This window comes from Pan troglodytes, chromosome 2, assembly GCF_028858775.2.
Source record: "Pan troglodytes isolate AG18354 chromosome 2, NHGRI_mPanTro3-v2.0_pri, whole genome shotgun sequence".
NCBI lineage: Eukaryota > Metazoa > Chordata > Mammalia > Primates > Hominidae > Pan > Pan troglodytes.
In genome coordinates, this window is record NC_086015.1 from 182,425,568 (window position 1) to 182,450,741 (window position 25,174).

General features: G+C 43.6%; 2 protein-coding genes across 11 annotated transcripts in view; both read right to left on the minus strand.

The window, feature by feature from the left end:
• The window catches only part of KCNMB3 (potassium calcium-activated channel subfamily M regulatory beta subunit 3), a 114,155-nt gene extending 93,283 nt beyond the window's left edge, over positions 1-20,872 (minus strand). For 2 of the 10 annotated variants that reach the window (XR_010155875.1, XM_054681276.2), the window contains exons 1-2: positions 13,161-13,344; positions 5,143-5,329 (exon numbers count right to left, since the gene is read on the minus strand). Coding sequence is in view for 9 of the 10 variants with exons in the window: in XM_054681276.2 (XP_054537251.2) it covers positions 5,143-5,329; positions 13,161-13,344 (371 nt within the window). In the remaining variant the exon portion in view is untranslated. Of the gene's footprint in view, positions 1-5,142; positions 5,335-5,435; positions 6,016-13,160; positions 14,248-20,795 lie in introns of those variants that run through there. The other 8 variants (XM_003310119.7, XM_003310117.6, XM_063807363.1 and 5 more) reach the window with 6 other exon arrangements.
• Positions 13,883-16,077, minus strand: LOC104005873 (leucine-rich repeat flightless-interacting protein 1-like). The gene is given in 3 exon segments (XM_063807470.1): positions 13,883-14,766; positions 14,769-15,817; positions 15,989-16,077. Coding segments are annotated over 3 exon segments (2,022 nt in total).
• Positions 20,873-25,174: the final 4,302 nt, after the last annotated feature.

Here is a 25,174-nt window from a genome sequence, read left to right on the forward strand (position 1 = left end):
GGTGCGCACCATCACGCCCAGCTAATTTTTTGTATTTTTAGTAGAGATGGGGTTTCACCGCATTGGCCAGGCTGGTCTTGAACTCCTGACCTCGTGATCCTCCCACCTTGGCCTCCCAAAGTGCTGGGATTACAGGCGTGAGCCACGGCTCCTGGCCTGAATTAAATTTTACTTGGAAAATTTCTTGAGAATTTTCACATGTAATACATATGCAAAACATCCCAGGTGCTATGAGAAGGGACAGACAAAATTCCTGCCATGAAGACCTTGTGGTGATGTTGAAGAGAAAGGACATGTGTATATGTATGAAATAATTTGAAAACAAGTCCAAGACAAAGTAAACGAGGGGAAGAGGAAACGCTTTGATTGAATATATGAGACCAGCTCTTCATATACCCTCACACTCACATATAGGTGGACTCCTGTGTTTACTTACTGGTTCCTTAAACATAATAAGTTAGATTAGCAAGCTCTAAAGTCAGAATGTTTGAAAAGCAGGGCCAGGCGCAGTGGCTCATGCCTATAATCCCAGCACTTTGGGAGGCTGAGGCGGGCAGATCACTTGAGGCCAGGAGTTTGAGACCAGCCTGGCCAACATGGCGAAACCACGTCTTCACTGAAAATACAAAAATTAGCTGGGCATGGTGGCAGGCACCTGTAATCCCAGCTATACAGGAGGCTGAGGCAGGAGAATTGCTTAAACCCGGGAGGCAGAAGTTGCAGTGAGCCAAGATTGTGCCACTGCACTCCAGCCAGGGCAACAGAGGCCGACTCTGTCCCCCCCAAAAAAAAAAAAAAAAAGTAAGAAAGTTCGAAAAGCAATATTTAGCTAGGTTCATAATCCACTCTCATTAATCTCTTTGACCAAAATAATCATTTTCCCTTATTAATATAACTAACTTGAGACACACTGTGCAGTTTAACATGGCCTCAAGGTCTGGGGTATAAAAATCACTAGATATGGCCAAAGAAAAAATACTGGGCAAGTGAAAATACAAAAGTGGAAAATAAGATTATTTCATAGACTTAGCACTGGCCTGCTTTTTCACTAAATTAATTTATATGTTTATTTTAACTAGGCATCTTGAAATAATAATTTAGAGTTACTTTTTTTATCTGTTAGAACTTAAGCTCTCTAAATCTTGACCGAGTACTGAACTGAGTATGATTTGAATTTTCCTTAAAGATTTTAGAAAGCTTCAAAATAGAGTGGGACATTCTGTCCCATGCACAAGGCCCCGGTCAGAGCCTTTCAGGTGGAACCAGGGATGTATTTAGGGCTAAAAAATAAGCATGTTCCTTCAATAGCATCGGGTGTGTATTTGGCTACAGCTGTGACAAAATCCATCATCTGATTGAGGGATGAGAGGTTGAGGGAGTGGGGATAGGTATGAACTACGCAGGCCTTCTTAACTACCACCCTTTATGGAGCAAAACTACTCGCTGAGATGGCACAAGATGTAAGGCAAGAGAGAGATGAGAACTCACCACTCTTAGGCATTCACTTAATTAATTTAACCAAATAATTTCCAGGAATGCTTAGAAAAGTAAAACTTAATTATGAGCAACAGTTTGGTACTAGCTTGCAGAAGGTACCCTCAAGCCATCTCCCAAATATGTCACATTTTTAAAAATAATCTGATCTGCCTGTGCACACACACGGACATTTACTCAACATTCCCATACATTCAAACATTCAATCAAATTACATAGACATATAATGCATATATATATATATATATATATATATATATATATGATGAGGGGAAAAGGAGTAAATGAAAAAGAGGAAAAAAAGACAGAATGAAGTCAGAAGTGAGGTATAGCCAAGACAAGAGAATCACTTGAGCCTAGGAGTTTGAGACTAGCCTGGACAACATAGTGAGATCCCACTTCTTAAAAAAAAAAAAGTTTAAAAAAAAGTGAGGTACAAACATATAATCTGCAGACCATAAGATCCCTTGTAGTTATGGGAACCGAGCTACAAATTTGCCTCTGGGTTTCCTAGCAGCCAAAGCAATGAAGGAAACACAACCAGATACAAGACTCCTGGCGTCCGTTAAATGAAAGTAAGCTGGTTGATCAGGAGCAGCACAGCTTCTCCTGGTGCTAATACCAGAGAGAAGCTTCTTCTGGAATTCTTCCAACAGTGGCACTGTGTGCTATAGTAAATGGTGACTTCTACATCTTTCCCCTAACAATGGTAACCTAGGAATGGCAGGAGATGAATCATAAATAACAGAAGTAGGCCACTCTCTTCCTTTTTTATGATCCCTTTCCCTCACTGAACTCCTAGGCCTTCCTCTTCCACTCCCCCTGGGCCTCCTGTTGCTCTTTGGCTGTCCAAAAAAAAAAAAAAGGGCTGTCCAAAAATAAAGCAATGTCCAAAAAGCACCCCTTGCCTTCCTTTTACCTTGAACTGACCTGGCCCCAGAGTACCACATGTTATGTGGGCCATCCTACAAAATTAAATAGCCCCTCCCCTTCCCTAATCAGAACCCCCATTCCCCTCATTTCAGCAAACATCATTTAGGTATTAAGAAGCAAGCTTACGTCAGAATGACAGGCATATTATTTACCGGCTATGTGAACTTGGGCAAGTTACTTGGCCTTTCTGAGCCTCAGCTTTCTCATTTATAAAATGAAAACTAAAATAACACTTCCATCATGGGCTGCTGTAGGTTTAAGTAGGATAAAATATAGTATGTATTGAGCATACAGCATATACTTAATAAGTAGCAACTAAAGTTGACCCTTGAACAATTCAGGGGTTAGGGATGCCAACACCACACCCTCAAACCTGCAGTCGAAAATTTGCATATAACTTTTGACTCCTCAAAAATTTAACTACTGGTCAGGCATGGTGGCTCATGCCTGTAATTCCAGCACTTTGGGAGACCAAGGTAGAAGGATGACTTGAGCTTAGGAGTTCACGACCAGCCTGGGCAACATAGGGGGATCCCATCTCTACCAACAATTTAAAAATCAGCCAAGTATGGTGGCACACACCTGTGGTCCCAGCTACTTGGGAGGCTAAGGCAGGAGGATCGCCTGAGCCCAGGAGGTCGAAGCTGCAGTAAGCCATGATTGAACCACTGCACTTCAGCCTGGGTGACAGAGTGATACCCTCCTTCAAAAAAAAAAAAAAAAACTACTAATAGCCTACTGTTGACTGGAAGCCTTACCAATAAACAGTTGATTAAGACATATTTTGTATGTTTATATGTATTATATACTGAATTCTTACAATAAAATAAGCTAGAATAGCCAGGCACAGTAGCTTATGCCTGTAATCCCACTGACTCAGGAAGCTGAGGTGGGAGGACTGCTTGAGCCCAGGAGTTCAAGACTGCAATGAGCTGTGATCACACCACTGCACTCCAGTGTGACAGAGCAAGACCCCGTCTCTTTTTTTTTTTTTTTTTGAGACAGAGTCTCGCTCAGTCACCCAGGCTGGAGTGCAATGGCGCAATCTCGGCTCACTGCAAGCTCCACCTCCTGGGTTCACGCCATTCTCCTGCCTCAGCCTCCTGAGTAGCTGGGACTACAGGTGCCTGCCACGGCGCCCAGCTAATTTTTTTGTATTTTTAGTAGAGACGGGGTTTCACCGTGTTAGCCAGGATGGTCTCGATCTCCTGACCTCGTGATCCACCCATCTCGGCCTCCCAAAGTGCTGGGATTACAGGCGTGAGCCATCGCGCCTGGCCCAACCCCTTCTCTTAAAAAAATAAATAAATAAGCTAGAGAAAAGAAAATGTTATTAAGAAAATCATGGCCAGGCATGGTGGCTCACGCCTGTAATCCCAGCACTTTGGGAGGCCAAGGCGGGCAGATCACAGGGTCAGGAGTTCAAAGGTCAGGAGTTCAAGACCAGCCTGGCCAACATGGTGAAACCCCATCTCTACTAAAAATACAAAAATTAGTGGGCATGGTGGCAGGCGCCTGTAATCCCAGCTACTCAGGAGGCTGAGGCAGGAGAATTGCTTGAATTCGGGAGGCAGAGTTTGCAGTGAGCCAAGATTGCGCCACTGCACTCCAGCCTGGCGACAGAGCAAGACTCCGTCTCAGAAAAAAGAAAAGAAAAGAAAATCATAAGGAAGAACAAGATCATGTCATTTGCGGGGACATAGATGAAATGAAGCTGGAAGCCATTATCCTCAGCAAACTAATGCAGAAACAGAGAACCGAACACTGAATGTTCTCACTTAAAAGTGGGAGCTGAATGATGAGAACACATGGACACCTAGCGGGGAGCAACACACACTGGGGCCTCTCAGTGGAGTAGGGGGAGGGAGAGCATCAGGAAGAATAGCTAATGCATGCTGGGCTTAATACCCAGGTGATGGGTTGATCTGTGCTGCAAACCACCATGGCACACGTTTACCTTTGTAACAAACCTGCACATTCTGTACATGTACCCCGGAATTTAAAATAAAAATTGAAGAAAAAAAATCATAAGGAAGAGAAAACATGTTTACTATTTACTAAATGGAAGTGGATCATCATAAAGGTCCTCTCCCTGTCCTCTTCATGTTGAGTAGGCTGAGGAGGAGGAGAAAGAGGAGGGATTGATCTTACTGTCTCAGGGGTGGCAGGCACAGAAGAAAATCCATTTATAAGTGGATTCCCGAAGTTCAAACCCACGTTGTTCAAAGGTCAACTGTATCACTACATATATTGAATAAAGAACCTAATTAAAAGAAAAGGAAGGAAACTAATATGTATTGAGCAACTACTATGTGCCAGGTAGACACTGTCAAACTCAAAAAATTCAGACTCAAAAAACTTTTATTGTGCTCGCATACAAGGTTTAACTCTCTCTTGGAATACCAACATTTTAAGGGGAGGATTTATGACCTAAATGAAGAAACTATAATTTGTGGATTACGTGTTTGGAGGTATATATAGATTATGAGATGGAAGGAGGCAGTGCAGGGGAATATCTTTGACCTTCTCGCCACCTCTTCCTCCACACCCAGCTGCCCCCAGCACTGAGAGCAGAAGAGGAATTGTATTTTTCTTTTTCTAGACCATGGCAGAGAGTCACAGATTGAGAAACCAAAGCCAGCCTCTCCTCCTTTACCGCTGTGCCTGGATCTTATCTGAATTGGAAACTCTAGATTTCCTTCCTCTGTTTCTTACCTGAGCATAAAAGGCTTTAGAATGGTTGTTCCGAGCAAGAAGAACATTAGGACTGAGAAGCCCATCATGGCAAACCCCAGCATCACGGCTCGGTCCTCTCCAGCACTGGATGGCAGCCTCTTGTGCACATCTAGTGGGTCTCCATCACTGTAGTCTGTCTCTCTCTTCTTCCCTGAGGCAGGAAAGGCTGTCCTTTGGGGAAAGGGAGAAGGAGATACTGCAGTGAGCTCATAAAGAAGGGGGAACATTTCCAATCCATGGGGACTGGAGGGATAATCTCATTTGCTGCCTACCTGTGTCTCGTGAGCAGGATGAATGCAACAAAATGAAATCCCAGTTCAGAGCTTGGTGAAAAGTCCATCTAAATAAGCTAAAGTGATGTGTAATCAAGTATTTTTAAAGATATTGTAGCAAACAAGCCTAAGAAATGTTGCCTCATGCAAGTCTGTAGAGATCTGTTTAATCAATAACTAGAGAATGTTGTATGTAAATAAGTGTTACGAACTTTGTTATCTTTCAGGGATATTGCACGTCCCTCCTGAAAATTTGTTTACATTCTCCTTTGAATTCCACATGGAAAGAATGACTCAAAAAGTTCACATTTGGAATTAACAGCGTCCTGAACAGGGTTTGACTTGTTCTTTCATATTCACCTGTTGGAAAGGCAGCATATCCACCACCAGAATTTCTGGCCACTGCCCAGTCCACTCAGAATTATGAAGTTGTCATGGCTTCTTTGCTCCTCTCACCCTCCTTCTCCTCCTCTCTGGCCACTCATGGTTCTGCATAAGTGTCCCTTCATTTCTTCTCTCCTCTCTCCACTGTGCCTGCAAACCTGCTCCAGCAAAGGATGAGATACATTCTCGCAGAGCAGGGTGTCTGGTGAACAGAAGAGTCCAACACAAAGGTCGCAAACCGGTGGGCATGGCGGCATCCAGCCCACAGATGTGTTTTGTTTGGCCCTCTCTGTCGTTTTTTTGTTTTTGTGTTTTTGTGTTTTTTGTTTTTTTTGAGACGGAGCCTCGCACTGTTGCCCAGGCTGGGTACGATCTCAGTTCACTGCAACCTCCTCCGCCTCCCAGGTTCAAGCGATTCTCCTGCCTCAGCCTCCCTAGTAGCTGGGATTACAGGCGCCGGCCACCATGCCCAGCTAATTTTTGTATTTTAAGTAGAGACGGTGTTTCACCATGTTGGCCATAATGGTCTCGAATGCCTGACCTCACGATCCACCCACCTCAGCCTCCCAAAATGTTGGGATTACAGGCGTGAGCCACTGCGCCCGGCCTGGTTTATTATTACTTTTTTAATGTGAGATAACTTGTTAAGACCTTAAAAATCATGACATTTCTCATAAAAAGGCTGAGTTCTGACTTTGGAAATAATCCCAAGATGCACGTCCCTGCAGATGAACAGTGGGCCCAGCAGAGCAGTGGCTGCCCCTGTGGAAGGTGGTGTGTTCTCTAGTTTGCCAAAATCCCTCCACTTCCTACAGTGTCACTGATTTGCCACTCCCTGCTCAGTAGCCATTTGAGTTCCAGAAGTATCTCCATTTTAAGAAGCTTAATGAAATCTTAAGCCAAACAAATGCAGCACTAACGGTAGAAACACAGGCTCCATCAAGCTTCCTAAAAGCTTACTGTATTTTAAAGTCAAGCAAAAACCCCATCAAGGAAATTACTGGTTGTTTTTTTCCCAAAAGCATAGTTAATGCCTTATCCCACATCCTTCCCCTTCCCTCTCCCTAGCTCCCTTTTCCCCCAGCAACATCTTTAGGTTCTAAAGCGAGTAAAAGGAATGTCAGACAGTCCAGAATGTTCCAAGAGCCTGTGCCAGGAAGCACCAACCTCAGAAGATGGCGGCACTCCATGGTTAACACTTCTTTGGGACCCGAGGATCTAGTTTAGGAATTTTTAGTTGTCTTTGATATTTTACTCATCCCCTATCATCCTACCACCAGGGAAGGGGCATGGAAAACAATTTTAATGAAATTTGAACCTGTACTTTTTTTTTTTTTTTTGAGATGGAGTCTCCCTCTGTCACCCAGGCTGGAGTGCAGTGGGGCAATCGGCTCACTGCAACCTCCGTCTCCCGGGTTCAAGCAATTCTCCTGCCTCCGCCTCCTGAGTAGCTGGGACTACAGGCGCCCACCACCACGCCCGGCTAATTTTTGTATTTTTAGTAGAGACGGGGTTTCACTGTGTTAGCCAGGATGGTCTCGATCTCCTGACCTCGTGATCCACCCACCTCGGCCTCCCAAACTGCTAGGATTACAGGTGTGAGCCACTGCACCCGGCCACATTTTCTAATTTATCAATAAATATGACAGATTGATTAAAAGAAAGTTTTAGCCCTAAAGTAGAGTTTGATGGTTTTTGTAGTTTCCAGGACCCAATATCCTGCATTTTCCCTTGTGCTCTAAAGCTGGACTTTAGTTGCTCTGTAGCGTAAGGTATCCCAGAGGTTTATTGTAAGATATCCTTGGAATCTATGGGTGAAGAGGCTTATAATGAGGTCGCTCTTCTAATGCATCTCTAATACATTCTTTAACATACCCAATTATAATGGTATGTTATAAAAAACTGGCATAACCCGATTCTGATCTAATTTAGGAATAAGACAGACCTGTACTGTCCTAGACAAGACTTTTTATTTATAATTTTTCTGCCCACTTTGTTCCAAGGCTTTATGAAAAGTTGACAACTTCATAAGTCACTTGGAAAGAAGTTATTTCATGTGTGGGGAAGGGATAATATAAAATAATCATAAAAAACTAAAACATAGATAGGTTTGGCCAGGCGCAGTGGCTCATGCTTGTAATCCCAGCACTTTGGGAGGCCAAGGTGGGCAGATCACCTGAGCTCAGGAGTTTGAGACCAGCCTGACCAACATGGTGAAACCGTCTCTACTAAAAATACAAAATTTAGCCAGGCACGGTGGCATGCACCTGTAATCACAGCTTCTCAGGAGGCTGAGGCAGGAAAATCGCTTGAACCTGGGTGGCAGAGGTTGCAGTGAGCCAAGATCACGCCACTGCACTCCAGCCTGGGCGACAGAGCGAGACTCCGTCTCAAAAAAAAAAAAAAAAAGACAAAAACTATGTGAAAGTAGGAATCCAGAGAGGAAGGTGGACAGAAGTCAAGTTTTAACTTGAGGGCATTTGCGGAACTTGGTGAACTTGAGCTTTTGTTTCACAGTTTATAGGGTCACAGGGACAGGAGACAATGTCCAGGGTCTATCCGAGGTATGTAGTTTAATATACCATCCAACTAGAGCTGGCACCCCAAAGGACTTAAAAGTCAGTGTCAGGTTGAACTGGAAATAGCCCCTCTCCCTTCACCCGCACTGCACCACTCCATAGGAAATGGCAAGGAAAATGCCTTTCTCAAACCTTAACACTGACTAAAAGAGGAAAACTACAATCTCCCCTGAAATTTTAGATAATCCTCAAGGGGATCTTCAAGGGAGTTTACAGCCTGAATTCATACTACCTGGGTAATACAAAAATCTCAAGCTAAGAATTTCGTGTAATGTTGTTTAAGTAGGTAGTGCCCTCTGCAACCTGGCAAATTTAAATACATATGTTCTCTGTAGGCACACACATTTAACTTAGGCCTTAAAAGAATTCTATAGGCCAGGCGCAATGGCTCACGCCTGTAATCCCAGCACTTTTGGAGGTCGAGGTGGGCGAATCATGAAGTCAGGAGATCAAGACCATCCTGGCCTACATGGTGAGAAACCCTATCTCTACTAAAAATACAAAATATTAGCTGGGCGTGGTGGCACGTGCCTGTAATTCTAGCTGCTGCGGCAGGAGAATCCTTTGAACAAGGAGTCGGAGGCTGCAGTGAGCCAAGATTGCGCCACTGCACTCCAGCCTAGCGACAGAGCGAGACTCGCCTCAAATAAAATAAAATAAAATAAGAAGACGTATATAAATGTCCAAGGAGTATATAAAACACACAACAGCCAGGCGAGGTAGTTCATGGCTATAATCCCAGCACTTTCAGAGGCTAAGGCAGGTGGATCACCTGAGGTCAGGAGTTTGAGACGAGCCCGGCCAACATGGCTAAGCCCTGTCTCTATTAAAAATACAAAAATTAGCCAGGTGTAGTGGCAGGCACCTGTAATCCCAGCTACTCGGGAGGCTGAGGTGGGACAATCACTTGAACCCAGAAGGTGGACGTTGCAGTGAGCTGAGATCGTGCCACTGCACTTCAGTCTGGGCAACAGAGCAAGACTCTATCTCAAAAAAAAATGAATAAATAAATAAATAATAATAAATAAAATAAAAGTCATAAAACACACAGGAAATCAAGGCGTTTGAGTGCAAAAAAAAATAGACCACAAAATGAGATCCACGAAAAATTTCAGATATTTGCATAGAATATAAAATACACATCTGTAACATATTTAAAGAAATAAAGGAAGGATCCAAAATGTCAGAAATCAAGGAATTCTAAAATGTAGAGCTAATATTTAAAAAAGAATTTATAGAAATCAAAAATAAAATAATTGAAAGTAAAAATTTAATGAACAGACATAACACTCAATTAGATACATCTGAGAAGATAATTAGTGAACACAGAGCTGGATCTGCAAAAATAGCCAGAGTATAATACAGAGAGATTTTTAAATGGGAAGTATTAAAGAGAGGTTCAGAGACATGAAAGATAGATTAAATAGTGTAACATAATATCTATTCAGAATTCCAGAAGAAAAGAGACATAAGTCAGAAGCAATATTTTAAAAAGATAGTCAAATTCTAGAACTGATTGAAGACCCAGTTCCCAGACTCCAGAAGCACATGGAATAAAATAAAGAGGAACCCACACTTAAACACATCACAGATATATTGCACAGCTACAAAGACAAGAGAAAATCTTAACAGTCGCCAAAGAAAAAGACAAATTAACTTCAAAGTAATGACAATTTGGCTGAGAGCTTACTTCTCTGTAACAAGACTAGAAGCCATAAGGCAAGAATATTATCAATATACTGAGAAAAAGTAACCACAGAATTCTATGTCTACCAAAAAATCCTCTCAATGAATAAAGACATTTCAGACAAAGACATTTCAAACACAAAACTGAGTTTGTCCTTGATAGACCCTCACTGAAGGAAAAGGGTCAAGTATTTACTCAAGGCAGAACGAAAAAAATCCAGGTAACAGCTGATATTTAACCAGAAATGAAGAGCAAATACAGAAGTAAACAGGTAAGTAAAGATATTAACTCTAGGCTGGACACAGTGGCTCACGCCTGTAATCCCAACACTTCGGGAGGCCCAGGTGGGCAGATCACCTGACGTCAGGAGTTCCAGACCAGCCTGCCCAACATGGCGAAACCCCATCTCTACAAAAAATACAAAAATTAGCTGGACGTGGTGGCACACACCTGTAATCCCAGCTACTCGGAAGGCTGAAACAGGAGAATCACCTAAACCCAGGAGGCAGAGGTTGCAGTAAGCCAAGATCACACCACTGCACTCCAGCCTGGGCAACAGAGGAAGACTCCATCTCAAAGAAAAAAAAAGATATTAATTCTATAAAATAATAATAATAGTAATTATCTTATTACTATTATGTCTTGTGGGGTTAAAAGAAAAGATAAATACATGACAAGAGAATATAATTTAGAGGGAGTAACAGTGATAATTTTTCCATGGGGAAAAATAAAGACATTAATTTCATGTTGAAAAGTTCAAATATGCATGCTAAATAGAAATATCACCTTTCTCTACTCTTTTAGGTGATACTCCAGAAATTCCAAACTAGTAGAGAAACAAAGAATGGAAGGGAAAAAAATCAATCCAAAAAAGGCAATAAAGAAGAGGGAAAAACTCATGAAAAAGTCAGGACAAATAGCACAAAATAACATGATAGGATAATGTTATTGCATCAGTATATCAGTAATTACAATAAAACTAAATGGAGTAAATGATCCAGTTAAAAGATAGAGAGTAGGGCTGGCTGTGGTGGCTCATGCCTATAGTCCCAACACTTTGGGAAACCAACGTGGGAGAATCACTTGAACCCAGGAGTTCGAGACCAGCCTGGGCAACATAGCAAGACCCTGTCTCTACACAATAAAAATTAAAACACCATCCAGTTGTAGTGGCACACCTATAGTCCTAGCTACTCAGGAGGCTGAGCCAGGAGGATTGCTTGAGCCCAGGTGTTTGAGGCTGCAATAAGCTGTGATTGTGCCACTGCACTCCAGCCTCAGTGATAGGTGAGACCCTATCTCTAAAAAAACTGTTTTTCAAATATAAAGATTGTCAGACTAGATTTAAATACATATAGATGGTCCCCCAACTTAAGATGGTTCCACTTGCAATTTTTTTTACAACTATAAAATGTTATTTCAATTACATAATAACACTTATGTTTTCCTCAAATTTTAATGAGGATTTGGTCTTTTTGCATTCAATTCTATCTTGTAACAGTAATATGAATCTACATAATTTCATAAAATGTCAACATTCATAAGGTACATTCCTTTGTGATTTTATATTTTACAATTAAATCTAACTTTACAATTATTTTTAAATGTTTCTTTATATAGAAAACAGATATTTTCTTCAGGCAGATCAAAACAAGAATTTTCCAATAAGAATATACTGGGACATAACAAATGAAAACATTTATAACAAAATACCAAAAGTGATTCAGCTCTTTAAAATATCCTACTCCAGTCTAATTCGTAGTTTGCACAAGAACAAGTAACCTTTTTTTACTGTTCTTTTGAATGATGATTAGAAATTCAAACAAAGAGAAGTAATTTTAAGGTTCAAAAACTTTTTCTTTTTTTTAGAGACAGGGTCTCACTCTGTCTCCCAGGCTAGAGTACAGTGGTGCAATCATAGCTCACTGCAGCCTTGAACTCCTGGCCTCAAGCGATCCTCCAAACTTGGCTTCCCAATGTGCTAGGGTTACAGGCATGAAAACATTGTTTTGTGTGTGTGTGTGTTTTTTTTAGACAGAGTTTCGCTCGTTGTCCAGGCTGGAGTACAATGGCTTGATCTTGGCTGACTGCAATCTCCGCCTCGCAGGTTCAAGCGATTCTCCTGCCTCAGCCTCCGGAGTGGCTGGGATTACAGGCGCCCACCACCACGCCTGGCCAATTTTTTGTATTTTTAGTAGAGACAGGGTTTCACCATGTTGGCCAGGCTGGCCTTGAACTCCTGACCTCAGGTGATCCACCTGCCTTGGCCTCCCAACGTGCTGAGATTACAGGCGTGAGCCACCACGCCCGGCCAAAAACATTTAAAAAATGACTGTCCCTGCTCAAATACTGCAGTAGGAAATGTAATTTGACATGTATCACTTCCAGAAAAAATCTTTAAACTTTGTATAAAATGAATTTGATACATCATCAGCATGAAGTTAAAATCTCCTACAAAGTAAATTCAAGTATCATCAACAATGAGATCCAAAAGCATTGGTTCAAAATCAAAGACTTATATGAGGTGAAGGCAAATAAAGCCCCTCGTGCTTTCAGACCTTTACTTGTTATCCTTAAAATGATTATTGTTCTAAGGTGCAAATCTTTTCAGTGACCTATTTGCTATTTGGCGGTTTATCTCCTTTAAATAAAATACCATACAGGTTATAATGTATATTTTAAAATCAAATATGAAAGTACACAAATATGAACAAGACATTAATTTAAATATCAATTATATTCATAATACAGAAGTCTAAGAATGCTATTTGGTCATTTCAATTAGATGCTGATATATTTGGTCAAGAATATTCACATTCCTATCAGCCTAAGGCAAATGGTAAATGCTTCTATTTTTATTAAGTGGACTATAAACAGTAGACATTATTGTTTGATACTACTGGATATATGCTCTCAATTAGAATGTACACTGATAACAAATATGTCTTTCTAATCTGGGTGATAACCTCAATGATTACATGGAAATCTACAAGTAACAGTCTATAACTTAAAGCAGTAGATCACCTGGTGATTGGCATACAGTGCATCTCTATGAATTTAGAACATTCTACTTACATTGGCAGTGGAGAGAAAAGAGCCCCTCACACTCAGACTTCCTGTGCACCACGCCTGCCGCCTGCCTCAGCTTAGGACATGGTACGGTCTTCTTTGCTTTTGCCCTTCTCGTTCCCTCCTCTGGTATCTTCTCTGCTTTCTGGATTGAAGTCCCCCGGCTCTCCTCCTGGTGCCAACAAGTCATGGCTTTTTAGGCTATTGCTGTCTAAAGCTTTCCTGATGGTCTGACTTGGATGTTCTGACATCCCACACCTCTCTGTACTTTCTGCTTCACAGGCATCACTAATGTCCTGTGAGGGACTTTCATTTTTGGGTACGGTGCAGCGATCTGCATCTTCGCTCTCTGGTTCTTCAGGATTGCTTTAAGTGGCACCATCTATTTTAGCATTATCTTTTGCAACACCTTCATCTAATTCTTCACCACCAGCCCTCGGGCCTGATGATTGAACTGTGACATCCTCAAAATCTAATGTGTCTCTACCAGCTAGTACCTCCTCAGCTGCTGTTTTTACATCATTGCCTTCTTGGTCAAGTTTTCCATCCAACTTCATTTTAGGATTCTCTGGACAATCAACATTTTCACTGCTTTCTGCTGCAATTTTCTGTTTTGGATTTTCAGTCACCTCGTTTTGGGCTTCCACTGCTGACTTTCTGTCAGTAGACTTTACCTGCTCTTCTTCCTTAATTTCACTTAAATCTGTGTTCTGATAAGTTAACTCTTTTTAAACATCTTTAAGGGTTTCTATGGGTACTGGGGATTTTTTCTTCTTGTTTTTCTTTTTCTTGTTCTTTCTCTTCTGCGATGAGTCCAATGCCTCTCCCTGTTGGTCATTCTTTTCTTCATCTGGCTCTTTCATATCTGAGGGTTCACTTTGAGTGTCTACTGTACTTGGACCTGTCGCCTCCTGACCCTTGCTCTCAGTTCCTGCTGGAGAACCAGGAACTTCTGTCTTGATTGGTTTCTCATCCCTTAATCCTTTTTCTTCACCCTCTTCTTCGTTGTGATCCCTACCTGCTTCTGTACTCTGCACTGGAACCTCCTTGGGCTCAGCTGCTTCCTGGTTGGTGAATTCTTTCTCTAAACTATGCCCTATGCTTGTCTCTAACTCTTGGGGGACCTCTACCATACATCTGTCATCATGATAAACTGTGTCATCACTATGCCCTAAAGGACATGAGGCCACTGTGTCTGCCTGCTCTCCAACCTGAGTCACCGCTGCCTCTCCCACATTCTCTATGTGGCTCCCACCATCTAAGAAGTCACTCCAACAGTTGGATGGCTCAAGGGGAGTTCTGGTCCTGTCATCTGGTGCACCCATGACCTCATTTGACTCAACCTGTGCTGTGTTTTCAGGGAGAGAAGCGCTCTCAAAAATTTGGCTTTGAACCTGTTCCTCATAGGTAGCACCTGCTAAGGTTCCTAGGAATGGGGCAGTGTCTTCAGAGGATTTCTGGTCCTCGGTATTCTCACCAGCAGTGAATACCTCTATGTCCACACAATCCTTCACTGTGTCCTCTGTGTGTTGTTCTTTCTCAGTATTGTGCAAGATTTCTCTTTTCCCCACATTCGCCACGATTTCATTCTTCACCTCCACTTCACTGGCTTTCCTAGGGTCCCATCCCCTGTCGACTTGAGGGCATTTAACTCTTCTTTCGTCATCTTGGTAGGATCTTGGTATCCAACATTACTGAGAGTGTCGGAAGTCTCTCCATTGGTAACTATTTCTGAATTTAGGATTATTCCATGTTTCTCGAGCATTTCCTCTGTTTGCTTCAGGGCCTCCTTGACTTCAGCAAACTGAAACTGCAGTATACTGTGGACGTGTTTTTCCCTTTCAAATTCTTTGTTTTTCTCTTCGTACTGCCGCCTAGATTCAGCCAGCTGTTCTTCAAGCTCCAGCAACATATCTTTCAGGGTGTCAACTTGGTAAATGAAGTTTGTCTTTTCATTGTCTAGCTGAGCATTGGAAAACATAGCCTTCTTATATTTCTCTTCAACTTCTGCTAGAGAGTCCTTGATTTCCCTGATGGACGCCTCGGCGTCGATGGAGATAGAGGTGTCTCCGCTGCCTCTCCGAGAGGAAGTCCCACCCAGAAAGGCCAGCGTGGCTGCAGACAGGCCCAGCATGTTACGAGACCCCTTCTCAGTAAAATATTTTTCTGGTCTCTCTTCTACCTCCTTCTGCTGCCGCTCCAGCTCCGTCATGGGGATCTCACGAGCCTCCGCGCGGGCCGCCCGTTTTGCGGCGAGCCGGGCCTCCGCCAGCCTCTGCGCTTCCGGGCTCAAACAGTAGATCTCCCGGCTCTGCGTGGCCGCGGGGCTGGTCAACCTGCTGGGCTCGGCCCGCTCCACCTGGCGGGAAACGCTCGGGGACCGTGCCGGAGCCCCCCCGCGGGCCGGGCCAGGGGGCGCGCGCTCTGTCCGCGGAGACGGAGCCACTCGCCGCGAAGTGAACGCTCGCGCTTCCGGGGCCAAGAGCCAGCCCGCCGGGGAGCGGCTCGCGGAACTGGGCTTGGGCGCAGCCGGCAGGGGCGGGGCGTAGGTGGCCGCGGGCTGAGCCTGGCCGGGGGTGGAATGGCGCGGGGGAAGCGGGGCTCGGGCGCCTCCGCCCGCCCCGCGGCCCGCCCCGCCCCACACTTGCAATTTTTTTACATTACTATGGTGTGAAAGCAATATGCATTCAGTAGAAACTGTACCTCAAATTTTGAATTTGCATTATTTCCTGGGCTAGCGATATGCAGTACCCTACTCTCTTGAGATGCTGGGCAGTGGCAGCCAGCCATAGTTCCCAGTCTGCCACACAATCATGAGGGTAAATAGCTAATACTCTGAAGTTTTCAACTCACAGTATTTTCCACTTATGATGGATTTGTCAGGATGTAATCCCACTGTAAATGGAGGACTATCTATATGCATGTTTTTACAAAAGATACATCTAAAACACAGATACAAAAAGGGTGAAATTTATAGGCAAAATGTAACAAAAAGCAAACATGAATGTTAAAAAAAAGCTTTATTAGAAATTTAAAAATAAGTGTTTTAACACTGATTAAAGGCTCAATTCACACGGAAAATGTAACAATGCTAATTTGTATGTACCTGATAGCATTGTTTCACTGATTAAACTACAAGAAGAAATAGACAAAATCCACTATCAGATTATGAGGTATTTTTATACACTCCCCCAGTAATTTAGATAGCTTGACCTGAACAAACCAGTAGGGTAATAGATTTAAGTAAAGCAATTAACAAGTTTTATCTAAATGATAAATATAGAATACTCACTTCTACAGAATATATATTATTCTCAAGCATGTATGGAACATTTATGAAACTGTGTCCGGAATTGGTGGGTTCTTGGTCTCACCGACTTCAAGAATGAAGCCGCGGACCTTCGCAGTGAGTGTTATAGCTCTTAAAGCGGCGCCTCTAGAGTTGTTCATTCCTCCCAATGGGTTCGTGGTCTCCCTGGCTTCAGGAGTGAAGCTGCAGACCTTCGCAGTGAGTGTTACAGCTCATAAAGGCAGTGTGGACCCAAAGAACGAGCAGTACCAAGATTTATTGCAAAGAGCAAAGGAACAAAGCCTCCACAGTGTGGAAAGGGACCTGAGCAGGTTCCCACTGCTGGCTCGGGCAGCCTACTTTTATTCTCTTATCTGGCCCCACCCACATCCTGCTGATTGGTCCATTTTACAGAGAGCCGATTGGTCCATTTTACAGAGAGCTAATTGGCCCATTTTGTCAGGGTGCTGATTGGTGCGTTTACAATCCCTGAGCTAGACACAAAGGTTCTCCACATCCCCACTAGATTAGCTAGATACAGAGTGTGGACACAAACGTTTTCCAAGTCCCCACCAGAGTAGCTAGATACAGTGTCGATTGGTGCATTCACAAACCCTGAGCTAGACACAGGGTGCTGATTGGTGTGTTTATAAACCTTGAGCTAGATACAGAGTACCAATTGGTGTATTTACAATCTCTTAGCTAAACATAAACGTTCTCCAAGTCCCCACCAGACTCAGGAGCCCAGCTGGCTTCACCCAGTGGATCCCGCACCGGGGCCACAGGTGGAGCTGCCTGCCAGTCCTGTGTGTGTGCCCGCACTCCTCAGACCTTGAGTGGTGGATGGGACTGGGTGCCGTGGAGCAGGGGGCAGCCCTCATCAGGGAGGCTCGGGCGGCACAGGAGCCCACGGAGGCGGGGGGAGGCTCAGGTATGGCGGGCTGCAGGTCCCAAGCCCTGCCCCGCAGGGAGGCACCTAAGGCCCTGCGAGAAATTGAGCACAGCAGCTGCTGGCCCAGGTGCTAAGCTCCTCACTGTCCGGGGATTGTAGGCCGGCCGGCCACTCGGAGTGCTGGCCCGCTGAGCCCACGCCCACCTGGAACTCGGACTGGCCCGCAAGCTCCGCACACAGCCCAGGTTCCCACCCGCGCCTCTCCCTCCCCACCTCCCTGCAAGCTGAGGGAGCCGGCTCTAGCCTTGGCCAGCCCAGAAAGGGGCTCCTCAGGCACGGCCAGAGTGGGCGCCAAGGCCGAGGAGGCGCGGAGAGCGAGCGAGGGCTGCAAGGGCTGCCAGCACGTTGTCACCTCTCAAGACCTGACTACAAACTTAGCCACAAAGAATTCCTCAACAAATGTCAAATGATTCATGAAAGTAATGTATTTTTATATGCTCATTGTATGAAACTTGAAAAATACAAAAAAAAATGTACAGAAAATAACAAAAACTCACCCACAACACTTAAAGGTAATTATTGTGCACTTGGTTGCTGGGTTAATCCCCTCCTGCTCTATATTAGGTTTTTTGTTTTTTGTTTTTTGATTCTGTTTTGTTTTTCTTTTTCTTTTCTTTTCTTTTTTTTTTTTTTTTTTTTTTTTTTTTCTTTTTTTGAGATGGAGTCTCACTCTGTCATCCAGGCTGCAGTGCAGTGGCATGATCTCAGCTCACTACAACCTCTGCTTCCCGGGTTCAAGCAATTCTCCTGCCTCAGCCTCCCAAGTAGCTGGGATTATAGGCACCGGCTACCACGCCAAGCTAATTTCTTTGTTTTTAGTAGAAACGGGGTTTCACCATGTTGGCCAGGCTAGTCTCGAAATCTTGACCTCAAGTGATCCACCTGCCTCGGCCTCCCAAAGTGCTGAGATTATAGGCATAATCCACCGCACCTGGCCTATATTGTTTTAAACAGAATGAGATCACATTAGATATGATTTGAGATTTTTTTGTTAATCTTGTCTTTTTCACTTAACATAATAAGCACTTTCCCATGTCATTAACAATTCTTTGTAATCCTATTGGCTACATAATGTTCCATCAATTAGATATGCCATATTTCCTTAACCATTTCCTTATTATTGAATATTATTAGGTTGTTTCCAGTTTTCTCAGACCATAAACAGCCTTGTAATTAACTTTGTTGTATTTACAAGCATCTTTCATCCAAGGACTTCAAAGCACTTAAGTATGATCTAGTTTGCTTTCTAGTCAGGAAGATGGATAAAAAGCATATTGATTCCTTTTTCTGCCAGTAATACATGTCCGCTTCTAACCAGTGTATTACCTTGAGCTGTTTTATTCATAATCAAGGCAATATCCACCACCTTCTATTCTCTTCACTGCAGATAGGACTGACTTTCCCACCCAGCCCAAGTACGACACATGGCTACAGGCAGCTTCTGGCTTAGCCTGAGGCAAACTCAATTACAAACAGCCTGAACACACTCACCTGGGTGTGATCCCCACAGAAGCCAGCAGCCTCTCCCTCCAGCACTGAAACTTTTGCAAGAAGTATTCCTTAGAAACATGCTGTGGCTCATCAAAACTTCATAATTCATCTGACATTCATTTCAGGGGTGTATGTGAAATGAATGTCTAAACATGAAGTACACTATATTAATATTTCCCTGTAATTTGTTTTGGTTACAGAGGAGACCCTTGGTAATTATTTTTACTCTTCTATTTTTTAATTACAACATTATTTAACAACTTATTTTGAAACAGCAAATAAGGTTAAGTCAACATAGTTCATCAAGTTCAGCAAGAGGAAATAGCAATAATTCAGTTGTGCATTTCAGAAATGAAAATGGGATACAGTAGGTTGCTTTGATGACAACACAACTGCCTTTATATCTAGTTAATTGTGTGACGTATGGGACACTAAAACTTGTTTGCTTGCATGTTTGTCATTTGATCTTTTGCCATAAAGTAATTCATTTTAATTGTCTGTTCACAAAAAAATTGGTTCATGTCTAGCGAGAAGAACACCTTTCTTTCCTCTGTAGTCTGTCTGGTCCTTCTTCCCTGAACCCCCATCTTATCCAGACTCCTGTATCTCACTCTCCTCATGCTCTCTCTCAAATACCCCTGAGTGCAGTTAAGCGATAATGGAAGTGAGTAACATGATGACCATTACCATCTTTAATGTTTTCCAATTCTCAGCTCCCAACTCCACTAGAGCCAATAATAAATCACGCATATTTCCAGATAGTGAGTGAATCTGGTTCTGAAATGTACCCCTCCCAACAGGTTTTTCTTTGTTTGAGACAGAGTTTGGCTCTTGTCGCCCAGGCTGGAGTGCAATGGCACAATCTCTGCTCACTGCAACCTCCTCCTCCCAGGTTCAAGCAATTCTCCAGCCTCAGCCTCCTGAGTAGCTGGGATTACAGGCGCGCCACCACCATGCCCAGCTAATTTTTGTATTTTTAGTAGAGACGGGGTTTCACCATGTTGGCCAGGCTGGTCTCGAACTCCTGACCTCAGGTGATCCACTCACCTCGGCCTCCCAAAGTGCTGGGATTACAGGTGTGAGCCACCGCGCCTGGCACAAAAGGTTTTAGTATCCCATTTGTCCAACACCCTCAGGCATCACTTTTCTCTCCATTTTGGTTCCCACATTGACCGCCCCATGCCCTAACCCTGGGGCAGGCAAAAGGGGTGCAGGTCACTAGAGGCTTTCAGCTTCTTTGCTTTTCATTTCCCTGGGGAGAAAACGGGTCCTGAAAATAATCTCTCACTTCCCCCTTTAAGGAGAAGAGTAGGGTGGGTAATAACAATAGCTAAAAGGCTAGAGTTTAGGGAGGTGTAGAGCGTATACCCGGTATAACAGTATAGTTTAGAGAGGATGTGGTATACTGTGCTGAGACACGCAGGGGCTCTTACTATCTGCATTTCACAGATAAGGAGATGAGGCAAACAGAGAAGTTAAGTGACTTGCCCAGTCATATGGCTGATTAAGTGGTGAGCTGGGTTTGAATCCAAGGGCTGTGACTCCAAGGCTTCACCAATGGGACCAAATGCTGGTCTAATTTCTTCATTCCTCATTCAACCAACAGATCATTCTTGAGCACCAACTATGGGCTGGGCTATGATCAGTGCTGGGGAGCCACAGGTGAGTTTAAAAGGTCTCCAGTCTCCAATTACTGGCAACCTAGAGGATAGAGCCAACAGGAAAGGCTGCAGCCCCGTGATGTGAGTGCTGCTGGGGAAGCCTGTTGGGTACCCTGGGAGGCATGGCAAGTGGGCATCCTCAGAGAACAAGGAAACACTCGCTCCCCAAGCTCGAGATGTCCCCTCTTCTTGCAACTGCTTGTTCAGCCAGATTCCCACTACCGGCAGAGCTTCCGGAAGTGACTTACCTCCCCTGGCGCCTCCGGCTGCCCTGAAGTGTGATTTGCACGGGGATGCTGAAGGGCTGCATGAGGCCAGGGGCCTGAGAAAATGGCCCCCTTTCACCTGAGTCATGCCCCTGCGGGCGCAAGAAAGGTGAAGCTTAGGCATCCACGGAAGTGGAGTCCCAGCGGGAGCCCCCAGCCCCCAGCGCAGCTGCAGCCATTAGAAGCCCCCCGCCTTCCTGGAGAGGTGAGAACTTCAGGCAGGCCAGCCACGTGGTTCTGCAGACTCCTGGCAAGGCGGAGCGGTCAGTTCTAGATGATCAAGAAGGACCTGCGTGGTTTGCTGCAGCCGAAGCTGCTTCTCTCTCTTTGCACTGTGCTTGCCGCCACCTCATCACCTGTGTTTCCGCCTCGGCAGCCGGGAGCATCGCCATAGAGACCTCAACGCTTGTGGAAAGTTCTGAGGCCCAAGGGACCCTCTATAATTGGTGAGGGACATACTCAGTTCAAGGTTTATAAGAAGAGGAAATGTTTTGCCCTGGCCGCGTTTCCTTTTCCACGTATTGTCTGTTAGAGTGCAAGCTGAAATAATGGGTTTTCTAGTTAATGGCATGTTCCAATTAAGATAATTCGCTTTTAAACCATATGTGATTTCCCAATTTTTCAAGATACAAAGAGCCATAAAATAACTCGCCATTAAAATTATCTCAAATTAAAAAAAAAAGCTGTATCAAATATTATTTTATCTTTCTCTGATGACTTAAAAGACATTTGGGGATCTTTCCACACTCCCAAATTAGGAACATCAATTACCATTATATTATAGTACCACACATTGCTACAGGCACCTGTAGATGTGGATGACAGAATGCCAAAGAGACCATGTTTGCTGTATGTTTTTCAGTCAGGGCGATATTATCTTAACATTTTCCAAGATGGTGTGGGCAAGAATGTAAGCGTAATCTCATCTATAAATATCCATGTACATATAGCTATATAAACTCTTACTTGCAGTCATTTTAATATTGCTTAATAAAAATATATACTTAATAGACTTTTCATTTGTATTATTTTTCTATTTCTATTTTATAAAATATTTGTTTGGGTTTTTTTGAGATGGAGTCTCCCTCTGTCACCCAGGCTGGAGTGCAGTGGCTCAATCTTGGCTCACTGCAACCTCCACCTCCCAGGTTCAAGCGATTCTCCTGCCTCAGCCTCCCGAGTAGCTGGGATTACAGGCATGTGCCACCACGACTGGCTAATTTTTGTATTTTTAGTAAAGACAGGGTTTCATCATGTTGACCAGGCTGGTCTCGAATGCCTGACCTCAAGTGATCTGCCCGCCTAGTCTCCCAAAGTGCTGGGATTATAGGTGTAAGCCACTGCACCCAGTCTGAAGTATTTTAGTGAACAGATGCAATTTGGAATAAAAAATAATGATAACAACTGGAATTTCTTCTTTCTGCCTCCTTCTTCCAACTTAACCTTGTATATATGGATAGCTTTTGCTGTTCAGACTTATTTGTGCTAATAAATTTCCCCTGCAACTTGGTAACTCTCTTTGAAGAAGTGTGTGATTTGCTGCTGCTTTTATGTATTTGATTCAACCTCAGAAATATGATCATTTTTTAGTCCGTGAGGATCTTGTCACACAAAACTTGAACCTGCCTTTACCAGAGCCTCCTGGTCATTCTTATCTTATGATTCCAGTTCCATTTAAAAGAAAATACTCATGGACAATAAGTGAGAAGGAGCAACATAGCTTTTTGCCCTCTGAACTTTTTCCCTAATGCCCCTTCACTTGATAACCAACTGGCCTCTCTGTCCACCAAGTACCACACTCACTCCACTCTTGGCCTGAAAGCCAAGCCCCCTACACACACACACTCCATTCAGGACTCACAGCCTATCTCTCAAGAAGAACCTAAAGTGGTCGGTGTGAGTTGCAATCCCAATGTGTGCATTCAGGAACACAGCAAGGCTGAGCCACTTAGAATGCAGTGATAAGAGATGCCAGGCACCGTACCTCTGGTCTCCTGGACCCTCCCTCAGCTTATTCCTTCCTCTGAGTCACTAAAGATCACTTCCTGCTCCATAAAACAGCAACCATGAATTAACTGTCAAGTTCACAACGTGGGCCCCCTCCCAATCTGACCCAGAGGCTTTGACACTGGGTTCAAATTCTAGCTTCGTAACTGCAAGGAACCCTTTAAAAACTTCCTGCCCTGCTTTTCCAGAGTAAAAAGAGAGTAAATAAAAACTCAGTGTGAGTTGCAGGAGCATGGAAAAACTTAGTGTCTACAAACTGTTGTGAGATCTATATATGAAAGAGGCTATTACTGCAAAATGCTAGCATCGTGGATTCCAGATTCCAGAGTCCACAATCATTTCTTTTGCAATTAGTAGATGCTTTACTTAGGGGAAAAAAAAGAACCCTCTTTGCCTTTCACCATACTGGAGAAACTACTTCCTCATTGTTTTTCACATTCTCTCAATTAAATATACAATACCTATTATGGCTAAGAATTATTTTGTAGCTGAAATTCTCCATGTTCATGAAAACTATGTCTGTGTTTTCCAATTTAGAGATGCACAAATCATTGACAACAACCTAAAATTTATACAACAGCCTATGTTCTTTGCGTGACTATCTATATTTGTTCGTAGGAGAATAAATAAACCCCTAACTGGACAGTCATTCCAATATGGGGAATTTTTGCTGATGTGAGCAAGAATTCAAACTGTCAAAAGTAAAGTCACATCTGATCTTACATTCTCTTTGCAGGAAAACAAACAACAAGAAAGTATGATCTGTGCCACAAACTTCTGGAGCCTTCGATGGGATCTTTCCTTTCCTTTACCCTGATTATTATTTCCAGCCATCTTGCTAATCAAATGGGCACCTGACTGCCTGAACTAGGCTCACATCAGAGAAACCAGCGTCACTTCTGTGCAGATGCTTTTCCTGCTCTGAGTGATAATACTAATGGCTACTATTTATGAGCTAGTTACAGTTCTAAGTCTATACAAATGTTAATTCACTTTTTGGGCTTTTTCAAGAGCAGAGAGCTACACTGACTTACACAAGCTCACAAGAGCCAGAGAACTGGGCCTATCCTGGCATACAAACAACTCGTTGGATAGTGAGGCAGAAACTAATAGAAACAATAGCTGAAATTCTTTGACAGTTCAACAGCCCTCAATATTTTGTCTTGTTTGAAATCCACTGTGATCGAGTCTTTACCAGGTGGCACTTGCTACAGATACATTTCATATTTTAAGTTGAGGTAATTGTTCTACTACATGAGTGGTTCTTGAACTCAGGTGTGATCCTCTGTTAAATACAGATTCCCAGGTCCCATCTCTAGAGATTCTGATAAAACAATTAGGGTGAAGGACCCAAGAACTTGCATTTTAAAAAGCCCTTCATATGATCCTAACACAGGTGGCCCTACATTTATACTTTGGGAGACATCAGGTCACATTATACAGTAAATAGACCTTGGAGGCCTGGGCTTAGGAAGCTAAGCACCATTTCTAGTCTCAGGTTATGCTGCCTCCTTGGAACTCAGCTTATTTCTCTGTGCAGTGTGGGAGTTAGAGCAGATGATTTAATGTGCTTTTAAGATCTGCCTTTAAGCTGGGTATGATGGCTCACCGCCGAAATCCCAGCACTTTGGGAGGCTGACACAGGTAGATCTCCTGAAGTCAGGAGTTCGAGACCAGCCTTACCAACATGGTGAAACCCCATCTCTACAAAACTACAAAATTAGCTGGCCATGGTGGCGCATGCCTGTCATCCCAGATACTTGGGAGGCTGACGCAGGAGAATCGCTTGAACCCAGGAGGCAGAGATTGCAGTGAGCCACGATCAGATCGTGCCATTGCACTCTAGCCTGGGCAACGAGAGCGAAACTCTATCTCAAAAAAGCAAAACAAAACAAAAAAAGATCTGCCTTTGAGATCCAATAAAGTGTATGAAACCGTAAGTTTGCTTGCAGGAAGCAGGTATCTTCTCTCCTGGAGTGACAATAATGCAAGGATTCCCCCATCAGCTGCTGAGAGGCAGCGCTCACCCAGAAAGAAGAGAATTCAACAACTGCACACCCAACCCAACTTTCCCTAGACACATAATGATAACTTGGGTGCCCTGAGTAACCATGTGCCAGGGATTGTGCTCAGTGCTATGGGAACATAATGTCCTTCAGACACAGAACTTGAGGAGGTAGGAACTTTTTGCTCATTCAGCAGATGAGGACACAGAAGACCAGAGAGTCCGAGGAACTTGTGCAAAAATCACAAAGTAACAAGGGCTAGGTCCGGGGCTCCAGAACAGATCACATCCAAAAGTCCATGCTTCTACTGACAATATTCAGCCTCCTCGCTCAGGAGGAGCTTGGGCT